The sequence below is a fragment of the Gavia stellata genome, chromosome 16 (genome assembly GCF_030936135.1).
Source record: "Gavia stellata isolate bGavSte3 chromosome 16, bGavSte3.hap2, whole genome shotgun sequence".
NCBI lineage: Eukaryota > Metazoa > Chordata > Aves > Gaviiformes > Gaviidae > Gavia > Gavia stellata.
Genome location: NC_082609.1, coordinates 10,631,218 through 10,642,742, shown reverse-complemented (window position 1 = coordinate 10,642,742; position 11,525 = coordinate 10,631,218). Strand labels below are relative to the sequence as shown.

At 62.1% G+C, this 11,525-nt stretch overlaps 3 protein-coding genes across 3 annotated transcripts; all 3 read right to left on the bottom strand.

Moving 5' to 3' along the window:
* B4GALT7 (beta-1,4-galactosyltransferase 7) lies at window positions 1-2,705 on the bottom strand. The gene is made up of 6 exons (XM_059825469.1): window positions 2,659-2,705; window positions 2,199-2,555; window positions 1,275-1,500; window positions 913-996; window positions 627-731; window positions 1-450 (listed from the first exon to the last, which is right to left on the bottom strand). Exons 1-6 carry the CDS (start codon window positions 2,703-2,705, stop codon window positions 295-297), a joined length of 975 nt encoding a protein of 324 aa, XP_059681452.1. The 3' UTR covers window positions 1-294.
* A 591-nt stretch (window positions 2,706-3,296) lies between these two features.
* Window positions 3,297-6,850, bottom strand: LMAN2 (lectin, mannose binding 2). Its single transcript, XM_059825395.1, has 8 exons — window positions 6,709-6,850; window positions 6,503-6,621; window positions 6,269-6,386; window positions 5,885-5,964; window positions 4,627-4,788; window positions 4,317-4,431; window positions 3,874-3,993; window positions 3,297-3,717 (listed from the first exon to the last, which is right to left on the bottom strand). Exons 1-8 carry the CDS (start codon window positions 6,848-6,850, stop codon window positions 3,557-3,559), a joined length of 1,017 nt encoding a protein of 338 aa, XP_059681378.1. The 3' UTR covers window positions 3,297-3,556.
* Window positions 6,851-8,320: 1,470 nt separating this feature from the next.
* LOC132318367 (ADP-ribosylation factor-like protein 3) lies at window positions 8,321-10,417 on the bottom strand. The gene is made up of 6 exons (XM_059825485.1): window positions 10,400-10,417; window positions 9,885-10,028; window positions 9,680-9,796; window positions 9,461-9,511; window positions 8,470-8,655; window positions 8,321-8,368 (listed from the first exon to the last, which is right to left on the bottom strand). The coding sequence occupies exons 1-6, from the start codon at window positions 10,415-10,417 to the stop codon at window positions 8,321-8,323; spliced, it is 564 nt and encodes a 187-aa protein (XP_059681468.1).
* Window positions 10,418-11,525: the final 1,108 nt, after the last annotated feature.

Sequence of the window (11,525 nt, the reverse complement as noted above, 5' to 3'; positions counted from 1 at the left end):
TATTGTCCTCTGAGCTGGGTGGCAGCTCAGCCATGTCCAGCACAGGAAAACTGCCTCCTGCACCTGCCCTAGGAGGCAGCACCAGTGTCCGCAGCGACGCTGCAGAGTCCCGCTCTCAGCCTCTTCTGTTGCTCCCAGCAAAGCCCCGTTCCCAGCCCTTTCTGTTCCTCTGCGTCTCGCCAGCACCGCCACACTCGTCTGCTGCAAAAATCCTGCCTGCTCCAAGCAGCTCGGCGGCAGCCCTGGCGTCTCGGCACAAGCACAGCGCACACAATGGGCACACAGGAGACGGGCTCAGCCAAACGTGCACCAAGGGGTCTCGCTTGTGTCACAGTCCAGCAAGACATTAAGGACGGTGCAAGGGGCTCCTGCCACACTCAGAGCTGTCCGTGACTCGATTCGGTACCTCACGTTGTTCAGACCTCCCTCCCGATCCACTTTGAACTGTTCCTGGGAAGAGAAAAACCATTCAGCACACACCGGCTTCCAGTGGAGGGGGAAGCACCCAGTGCCTGGGGAGGGAGCGCAGAGCTGGCAGGGGAGGACACGAGAAAGGAGGGCTCAGAGCACGTGGTAATCACAACCCGAATCTCCGGTGGTTCCCATCGACCACACTGAGGTCTCACCTGCTTCTGTGCAGCGATGCGCTTCTGGTCTCTCTTCCTCCAGGCTGGGTCATGCAGGTGCTGGAAAGTCTCATATCCAGTTGTGATTCCAGAGGGACGGCGAACCTGGAAGGAGAGCAAAGCTTCTGTAAAGGTACCGGAAAACTTGCTGCACCTGCTACTGGAGTGGGGAGCGCAGAAGGGCTGCCTTCCCCAGGTCCCAACCTGGGTGGCTACAGCCAGGGGCCAGGTGGGGAAACAAGGAGAAGGGAAATTTCAACCTAGGAGGTGATGGAGCACTCCTTACCTGGAGACCAGCTCCTTTGATACGTCGATAAAACTCGTCGTCCTCCCGCCCCCAGCCCCAGAAGCGGTTGGACATGCCGTTGCACTGAAATGAGAGAGGCATCGTACTAGCCAAGGTCCGGTCCAGCACAACTCCAAGTGCCGCAGAGGAGCAGACACCAGCAACACAAGCCCTGAGCACCAGCAAAGCCTCCCCTCTCCTGCCCTCCACCAGCTCACACCACAGGCTCTGTCCCCGAACCATTTCTATTCCTTTCCCCCCTTTCCCAAGCATGGAGCACAAAATGTACGACTGTTCACCCACCAAGACAATATCGTAGCCCCTGCCCCAAACTGGCCAGGACATCCTACCCACGCGCTCACCATCTCATAGTGCTGCTTGGTGAGCAGCAGAATGCCACCCACATAGGTCTTATAGTGGTAGAGCGGGTGCAGCTCCGGGGATGCCACGTGGAAGGGCCCTGCCTCTGGGAAGCCGTAGTCCAGCTGCTCGTTGAGAGGCAGGAGATCGACGTCGTGCATTGCGATATAGTCGGTGTCATTTCCACTCTCCAGGAAGCCCACGTTGATCAGGGACGCCCTGTTAAACCTGCCACGAGACCAGGGACTCTCAGCACCACGCAGAGCAGCCGCCGTCCCTTCATGCCCCTCTCCCGTGCTCCTCAACGCTAAATGTTCGACTGGTCCCCAAACAGGGATGCACGTGAACACAGCGTTTCCTGGCTTCACAGTGCCAGGTGCTATGGCTGCCCATCCTGAAACTGCACCCCTGCTTCTCCCTACGCAGGCAGCACACACTGAGCCCAACAGTGATGCACAGGGGTTTGGCCAGTGCAGACAGCAAGGGGCTACAGCAAGCCCCGTTCTGCCCGAGGCCGGCTGGGGAGCTGCACAGCACCCGCCAGGGCTGCACGCAGGTACCGGACAGTGAGCGGGGGGTGAGCAACAGCGTTTCCAAACACCCTACGGTACTTCTTCGAACTTCAGCATTCCCAGATGTTTGCTGCTATAGACCTGTGACACCGGGGAGAAAGCTGAAATGTCTGGGGGTAGATAATTCTCTTCTTGCTTAGGAAGAGAGAAGCAAAATACCGCTTCGTCCTTCTATAAGCTCCAGAGCGAGTAAATTTGGGCAGAGCATCACGCCCCAGCCCTGAGTCCCTGTTGTCCAGACCCTACGCTTCTCCTTGCTGCCAGAAGCACACGGGAGACCCCCTCAGTGGGGACAAAGTTTCGGAGAAGGGCCCCCTCACTCCCTCTGCTCGCTGCGGTGAGGGGAGACGCTACCTGAAATGATCCACCTGGTTGAGAACGAAGATGTGATGGCGGATCCTCTTCTTGCTCAAGAAGCGGTGCATGTAGGGCACGAAGGCCAGCAGCTCCTCGAAGCGCTCACGGAAGGGGACGAGCAGTGCCAGGCGGTGGGGACCCCACGACGGCTCGTCCTCCGCCGGCAGGAGCGGGGCCTGGGGCGGGCAGGGCGGGCGGGGACCCCCCCGGTTCTGCCCGCCGCCGGGGGCCGGCCCCTCGCCCGAGCAGCTGAGCTGGAGCCAGAGCAGCGAGGCGAAGCCCAGGAGCAGCGCCAGGAAGAAGAGCGGGAAGACGGAGAACCTGCCGGGCAGCAGGCCCAGCAGCGGCGGCGACCTGGGGCACAGCGGGGGGGGGGTCAGCGGCCGGCGGGGACACCCCCCCCCCCCCCGCCGGGACCCCCGAGCCGCCCCCACCCGCCAACCCCCGCCCCGCTCACCCGCCGCCGCGCAGGCGGAGCGCGGCCCTGCGGCGGGCCGGGCCCATGGCGCTCGGCCGGCCCCGCCACCCGGCCCCGCCGCGGGACACGCTGGCTGGGCCCCGCCGGTCCCCCCCCCCCCCCGGAAACGCGGCCCGGCCCCGCCGTTCCGCCCCGCTCCCTTCCGCCCGGCGGGGCGGGCCGGGGGCGGGCCTGCGGGGGCACACACACGCCCACCGCCGGCCGGGGCCGCCTCTCCTCCGGGAAGCACACACCCCCCTCCCTTAGCGTCCCCCCGCCCAGGAGCCTCCCCATTCCTCAGGGACCTTCCAGGGACTGCCTCGCCCCTGCCGGGACCCCCCCGGGGGCAACAACACAACACCCTCCCCAGCCCACCCCCCAAGGACACCCCCCCCCCCCCGCTGCTTCATGCTGCAGCACCCCTCCAGCTCTCTCACCCCCTCCCCAGGACTTCCTGCCCCCCTCCAAGCAGAGCCCCCCATTCCCCCCGCAAGCAGAGCCCCCCATTCCGCCCCCCCAGACAGAGCCAGAGCCACGGGTGGTGTCAGTCTTTTAATGCCCCACTCGCAGCCCCCCCAGCTCCCTTACATTCACACCCGCCGCTGCTCGCCCCCCCCCCCCCCAGGCAGCACTGCAGGTCCCCTCTGGCAGGGGGAGCGGTGGAAAAACGGGGGGAGCGACCTGGGGCCTTCCCCACCACAGCCCTGGGGGCCCCAGCGGGCATCGCCCCCCTCGGTCCAACCCGCCGGACGCCGAGGGCAGGGCAGGGGTTACAGCCAAACAGACAGATAAGAAAATACTTCTGATATTTCTCAGAAACAGCTTCTAGAAACCACAGTTTTTACAGCTCCCCATAGAAAAGATGGGTTTGGGTACAGGCCACGGCCCGGCTCTTCCATTAGTAGAAGCGCTTGTTCCGCTCCTGGCGTTTCTGGAAGACCACAGCTCCCACCACAGCACAGACGATGATGCCCAGCAGCGCGCAGAGCAGGAGCAGGAACACCTTCCAGCCCGTCAAAGGCCCGCTTCGGAAATTCCCCGTCGGGTCATCCACGTTGTCTGCAAGGACAAGAACAGCTGCAGAGACTGACCCAACCTCAGCTCCTGCGGGGTCTCGCAGGGAGTCACAGCTCTGATGCCTTTCAACAGGCCTTTAAGAGTCCAGCCCTGACATCCCAATCCTCTGCCGAAGGTTTCTGAAGGGCAGAGGCTCACCTTTGGGTGATTTAAGGAGGCTGACGCTAGGCTCAATCTTGGTCCAGTCAACGGTCTCATCTTCTAGAGGGTGCTCCACCATGAGCTGGAATAGCTTCATCGAGATAATATCGTGATTGTCTAGGAAACAACCATCAGCACCAAAGACTGTCAGAAGCTCCGAGAGATGTCCACGCACTCAGAGCACCCCTAGGACCGTGCTCTGCCAGGTCCAGCTCTCCTTCCCTCTCAAGCCACCCTCACACCCCAGGTATCAAACTGCAATTTGAGATGTTCTTAGCTCTTAGGTGCCTCTTTTCCCAGGCCACAGTTCCCTCCCCAACAGGGTTTAAAGATTTCAAAAATTCAGGGAAAAGAAGCCATCAAGGCCAACCAACGTATCCATAGTGTTATATTCCAGGCTCCAAACAGCAAGTATTTCTGCAAGCAAAGCCCCGTCTCACCAGACAAATCTCCAGTGCCAGCAGAAGCACCAAAGAAGTAGCCGGTTGGCAGCTGCACCCCTGCAATGTCAATGCAGTTCTTCCATTCGTTCTTGTCTTCCACATCAGTCATCACCTGCAAGACCAAGGGAGCATCACATAAAGAACGCATGCTGCCATCCTGCCCACCTGCAGCTCTGTCGGAGCCAGAGAGGCAGGCGTTTGAGTGTGGAAAACCATCTCCAGGTCTGACACAGCAATACCCGCCCCTCAGCACTGCCCCATCTAACATGTGACAGACACCCTGCAGAAGGCGTCCACCACATCTCACCGTCAGGCGACCTCGGGAGTACCGAATTGCCAGGAAAGTGTCATGGTTCTGGTTCCGAAGGTCGGCGGTGCACCCTGCCAGCTCCGTCCAGCGCCCGTCCTTACTGTGGTCGTACGTCAGGGAGCCATTGTTCACCATCGCAGAGATATAGGGGAACACACGCTGCAGGGAGGAGAGTGCTGCTGCTTTCAGTCTGCAGGTGCCTTCGAGCTGCAGACCTTCCCCTGCCTGGTCAAAATCTCAGCGAGAGCAGGATCTCAGTCAGGCACGGCAACAGAGCCACAGCTTTTCTGCACAGTTGGGTATGGAGGGCAGAACAATGAAATCAAGGCTCCTTTTCTACATAAAGCTGCTTCTAAACCGAGCGAGAGCTTGTTCTGGCTAAAGCAGAGTAGGCATTTCTGATCTTCTGTATCAAGATCCCCCGAGCCCACGCCGTACCACGCGGCCAGGGCAATGAGACTGCCCCAGACTTGCAGAGTAAGCACCAGACCAGGTAAGAAGTGTAAGAACAGAGCACAAGACCCAGAACGGGCAGAAATCTCACATGAGCAGCATAACCACACTCAGGGCTTTGTAGTCAGCAGATTACGTACACCAGGAGAGGCCAACTGGAGGCAAGAATTCACCTCCCAGTGAGCATCAAGACAACAGGGAGATGACACTTAAGTGTCATGTCAGGATGCAATAGATGTGAGTAGCACAGTTACGTTTTCTGACTGTGCTGTAACAAGATCCACGAACATGGAGCAAGAGAGAAGGAAAGAACCAACAGCCCCCATGGGACTGATCTGTATTTCGGCCACGGGGAATTCTGGAGCAAAAAGCCAGCCCAGGAGTTTCTCTTCTAGAGACACCCAGGGTGGAAGAGAGAATAAGGCCAGAAACAACATGGAATGATCAACCAAAGCACAGAGAAGTTCAGAAAATGACACCTGGGATAAATATACTTTTAGGCTGATTCCTCTAACTTTGCTTCATAGGTGCTGCGTAGTTTACACCAGCTCTGTGCTGCCCTCTTATCCTGAGGGGAAAAGGCCATGGAAACATCTGTGTAGTCAACAGCAGCAGAAGATGGAGCAAGGACCTTATCTCCGTTAATGCATGTACAAACTCTTCCCTTTAACAGCTCCCATGACAGGAAAAGCAGCCCACTCTTACATAAGGACAGACTTTCCCTTGGTCCAGGCGTGAAGCACTCAGAGCACAAAGCCATGAGTGCCTCCTCGGCACGGAACGAGCTCCCTGAACTACTCACCTCTGTCGCTTCATCGTTGGGATATGTATCAAGGAAGATAGCCAGTCCGTGAAAGTTGTCCTTGCTGCCAAAGACAGGACCTGGAACAGGGCAGAACACAGGGAACAGAAGGCTCTCAGACGGAATTTGTGCTCAGAGACTTCTACTGAGAAGAGCTGCGAGAGGCAGATGACTGAGGGTGCCTGTTTCCAGGGCAGAACGCACAGGACGCACCATCCCAGTCTAGTGAAACCAGACAGAGGGGAGCCCAAAATGCCCTCCCTGGCGAGAAACCTTCCAGGACAGGGGCAACTCCAAGGGCAGCTCCCTGGGCTGCCCCAGGGCACGTTGAAAGTGCCGACGAGGCCTCAGCCTGGCCAGGCAGCCCCCGGCTGCGCACCATACCTGGCACCAGGCGCTCCTGCGTGTACCACAGGGCCAGGCCGTCGCCGTGCAGGTTCTTCTTGCCAGCTCCGTGGATCTTGAAGTGGACGTGGAGCTCCCAATCCTTGAGGAAGCAGGGCTGTGCGGAAAGACCACCCAGCGGCGTCAGGGCAAGAGCCGGGAGAGGCGCTGGGGCCGCCCCGGGCCCCCGCCGGTCTCCCCCCAGCCCCCGCCCGTCTCCCCCCGGGCTCTCACCACGCGGTTCCAGATGGAGCCCTCCCGGCTGCGCTCGTCGGGCGTCAGGCGGACGTACTGGCTGGTGACCATGGTGCTGCCCTGGAAGTCCCACAGCGGCATCGCGGCGGAGCCCGCACCTGCAAAGGGCAGAGAGAGCGCGGCTCAGCCCGGGCCGCCGCGGGGCATCCGTCCCGCCCCGCCCGCCCGGCCGGCCCCGCGCTCACCCTGATACGGCTTCATCAGCGAGTGCTCCCGCTTCAGGTGCTCGCTGTTGCCGTCCGTGAGCTCGGCGGGCGCCGGGAGCGGCCCGGCCACCGCCAACAGCAGCGCCGCTGCCGCCAGCAGCCCGCCCGCACCCGCCGCCATCCTCCGCTTCCGCCTTCCGGCGCGCCGCTCCCGCCCCCGGCCGCGCCCAGGAACGGCAGCCCGCGCCGCCAATCAGAAGCCCCCACACCACCGCGTTCACCGCCTCCGCTGGCAGGCGTCACTCCTGCCCGCCTATGGAAGAGAAGGGGGCGAGGCCGGGGAGGCGCGCAGCTCCCGCCCTGCTTGGGGCGGGCGGGGAGGAGCGGGAAGGATTGGCAGAGCGCCTCCCGGCGTGCACTGCGCGTGCGCGGCAGCGCGCAGCGTGCCGGGAGCTGTAGTCCGTTTTCCCTCCTCGTGCCAGTCACGTGCGCGGGGGAACGTGCGCGGCTCGTGCTGCCCACGGGACACGTGACCCGCTCCGGCGATGCGGACGCGGCGGCCCCGGCGGCCTGTCGCCATGGCAACGTCACACAAGATGGCGCCAGGCGTTAGGTACGGGGCTGGGCCCTGGCCTGCCCGGGGGTCTTGGCCCTGGGAACGGCCCCAGCAGCGGGGCAGGGGAGGAGTGCTGTCCCGGCACCGCGGGAAGGACTGGCCGAGGCAGTGCGGAGGTCACAGGCAGCTTTATTCAGGGCTGCAGGGCTGCCCGTCTGCCGGCAGGGCTGCAGCCTGGGGCCTGGCACAGCAGAGGCCCCCAGCCCCGCTGCAGCTTGTCTCCCACCCATCCCCAGTGGCACGGGTGCTTGGCCGTGGTGGCTGGGGTGGCCAGGGAGCTGCATCTTCCAGCCCTCGGGATGGGCGACTTCAGTGGGCCGACAGAAGCTGCAGCTTGGGCGCGTTCAGGACAATGTGCTTCCCAGGGGCTCTCGCAGAGCAGCCCTTCTCAGTGGTGTGCACAGCGTGGCTGCAACCAAGGCTGTCACCAGGCAATGAAACCCCTCCATTGGTGACTGCCCCGCCAGGTCCTCTCTGTCTTTGTGCTTGTCCCAGGTACTGTGCATATGTGGGAGATCCTCTGGCCAGCGAAGGAAACTGAACCGAAGCCAGCTGCCATGGCTGCGCCAGCAACAGTGACATCCTACGGGAGCAGAGGGGAATACACACCATTCGGTTGGCTGTACATGCCACGTCTGGGGGTGTAGCTGGTGCTACGGTGGGGTGTCCAGCGTGCCCTGGGCAGTGTGTGCATTGCACCAGCCTCTGCAGGGTGTGCCAGCAGTGTGGATGGGCAAGTCCTGAGCAGGTTCTCGTTCTGGAGGTGTGCAAGCTCTTGACATAATGGGACCTGTGCTTCCCTCCGACAGCACAGGGGCTGCAGGAGGGTCAGGGGGTACAAGGAGCCCGTGGAAGCCCAGGAGGCAGGGAGAGGAGAAGCCAACTGATGAGTGAAAGACTGGGTCGGAAGCCCATCTGAGCACAGCAGTCTGAGGCTCAGGGCCCAGCCGAGCCCTTGGGGGGAGTTTAGGGACCAGGGGGGCTGGCCATTGCTTAGGGACCTGGAGCTCAATCCAGTCTGGCACTTTGCAGCTCTCACTTCTTCCTTTTCATGATCTGGCTGGAAATCCAGTTCATCCCATCCTGGAGGGATCAGAGAGAGACATGAGCACAGCCCCAAGAGCATGGCAGTTCCTTGGGTCCTCTCCCACCTCTGCAGAGCCCACAGGCCCCCGTCTCTCTACCTGCACTCCTTCCCCAGACAAGGCTGAGCAGGCCTGGATCTGCCATTCCCGGTCCCGATAGGTATGGAGGCCCAACCCTTCCGCAATTTCAGCTGCAGGTGCTGCAGTCACTAGGTCCTGCTTGTTGGCAAACACCAGCAATGGGACCCCCGTGAGGGACTCCTCCTCGGTGAGCTCTGCCAACTCCTGCCAAGAGAGAACCATCTCCCTGGGCGGCTGCCCACTGCTGCCCTCCTCCACGGAGCTGCCCAGCCGCTTGGCTGAGCTGCCCAGGGCAGGCTGGGGCACCTCAGTACCCCAAAGTGCCTCACTCCCCTCTCTCTGCTGCTCTTATTGCAGCCAAAGAAGCTGTGAGGTCTCGACGTCCCGAGGGAGAGACACGCACCCCTGAAGCTCCATCTGCCCTGAAGAGAGCCCGGGAGCCGCATGCAGTACTACCCGAGGGCTGAAGCACTCCCGGCACTGAGAACCTTGGGCAAAGGGTGGCTACAGGAGGCTGCTGTCAGCCCCATGCTGTCTGGCACACCCACGCTGCTGTCTGGTGCCGGTACAACCCAGACTGGCACCCAGAGTCTCACCTTCCCCTCTCTGACTTTGTTCCCAGGGTTTGTAACTCTGAATTCACTACTCATAAACCTTTGCTTGCTCGTATCACTAACCTGGTGCTGGGGAGGTGGGAGGAGGGCGTGCGGCTGGTGACGGAGGGGTCGCTCTTACCGGGGCAGAGTCACCCCAGTGCAGCATACCCCTAGGGCATCACACCCAGCTCAGGGGGAGCTGCTGGGCACAGATCTGCCATGGGGTGGGGTGGCTCTAGGTGCTGAGACCCCAGTCACGAGCCCTTCCCACATAGCTCTGGGGACAGCGATGCCCCCACAATGGTGCTGCCCCATGGTAGAGAGCAGCCTCACTCCCAGTTCTCAAAGAGCTGGTGCCAGCTGGGTCCAAGCCCCGGGACACCACAGCCACCCCCTGCCCAGAACTCTCATACCTGCCCGGTCTCCTCGAAACGCTTCTGGTCTGCACTGTCAATGACATAAATCTGCCGAGGGGACAAATGGGACAGTCAGCGGCTCGTCCTTGCCTTGCTGCACAGCCCACTGCCTTCTGGGGGAGCGGCAGGGCTCTGCTGGGGTACAGGGCCCCGTGCAGTGAGCACGGCTCTCCACACACGGGGCTGCGGTGGGCTGCGGGTGGCTGCCCCACTCACCAGCAGGTCGGTGCTGCCCAGATACTTCCTCCAGTACGGGCGGATGGAGCGCTGCCCCCCGATATCCCAGACGTTTAGCTTGAAGCCGTGCGAGTGGACACTCTTTATGTTGAAGCCCTGCACAGGGACACAAACCCCAGCATCACCCAAGGGGAGGGTCGGACCTGCCACTCTCCTGCCACTCCTGGCCCCCAGCAGCACCTACCTGGGTGGGTGTGATGGTGCTGACCTCCTCGGATGCCAGGCGTTTCAGCAGCGTGGTCTTCCCCGCGTTGTCCAGCCCCAGCAGGACGATGCGCAGCTCCTGCTCCGGGGAACCCTTCAGCCTCTGGATGACGGAGAGCAGTCCCTGGGGGTGCGGGGTGCTGGGGGAGCCCTGCGAGGGGCCGGGTTGCTGCAGAGCACCCTCGTTTTGGAGGGCGGAACTGGGTGCCCTATTGGCCATGGGTACGCTCTGTCTATGGCCTGAGCGAACTCCAGGGCTTGGCTCCCAAGGTGTCCAGGCTCGGGGTGGCCCCACGGCAGATTTGCCCAGCCCCAATCCCCCCCCGGCTGTGCTGTCCCTGCCCTGGGAGCCGTGCCAGCTCCTGGGAGTGCTGTGGGGACAAGCCCAGGGTACAGCCCTGGTCCTGCTCTGCCAGCCTGCCTGGCACTGCAGATGGGAGCTGGTGCCAGCACACCCACCCTGGCACAGGCAGGATGTCACCAGACCCTGCTTACCTTCTGCACATCACCCATGGTCTGGGAGTCGCTCTGGGGACCTGCCAGGGGCTCGTCCCCAAGGCCCCCCGGCAGCTGCGTGACTGGCACGCTCCCCATCCCCGGGGGAGGAAGAGGATTACGGGCTCCAGAATTAGCTGCTGTTTCTCCATTTACCCATAGCATTAAATAATGCCCTCGGCAAATCCCCCAGCCAGCTGTCACCCCGCCGTCGCCTGCCCCCGGGATAAACCAGGTCCCGCCGGGCTGGGGCACTGGGGCACAGAGCATCCCTCTCGCCACAGAGCCAGGCTCTGGCTTGGGGATGGCAACACAGCAGGAGGATGTGGTGCCCAGGCACCACGGGCATCACTGCAGGCAGAGCATGGCAGTGGGATGCAGCCGTGCAGCCGGTGTGTGATCCTGGGAGAGGCACTGCAGCCCCAGCCTCCGAGGGCACCGCTGCCTGCTGCCCAGGCAGCAGAGGCAGGCCACAGGCACGGCCATGTCCCAGTGCGCAGGGCTGGCACAGCTCCCCGTGCGAGGGGTGATGCCTCAGCACATCCCTGGTCCCCATGTCCCAAGCAGGGTGAGGTGACACTAGCACCCATGAGCTGCCCCCTCAGGGGGTGGCAGGAGCTAATGCTGAGGCACGCACGGCTGGAGCTGCTTGAGGCCACGTCAGCTCCCCACTGCCGTCAGCTGTCGTCTGAGGGAAACCACTGGGCGCTGGAGCAGGTTGAGGGCTGGGCTGATGGCAGCCAGAGGTTGGGGGTGGCACAGGACAGCGGTCCGGAGGGGCACAGGCACCTTCCCCAGCAGCCGACCCCATCCCAGGTGGGGTGAGGGGCTCATCTGTTCGCCATTTGGATTAAATATATTAATTAAGCAATGTCTGATTCTTGCATGCTGCAGTTTGGTCCTCAGATCAGGTTTCCTAGCAGAGAGGTTATCCTTGTGGTGAGGACCGTGAGTCACGCACTCTTGGTGAGACATTTTTATTTATAACTCCCATTGCAAAGCCAAGCCAAACAACAGAGCTACACTCTGACAAAGGGAAGGGGAGAAGCACGATCACCCCCCACCCCTCTGCTGCTCCGTGCCACGGCGGGGGGCAGAGGGGCAGCAGCGGGGGCCACCCTCCACT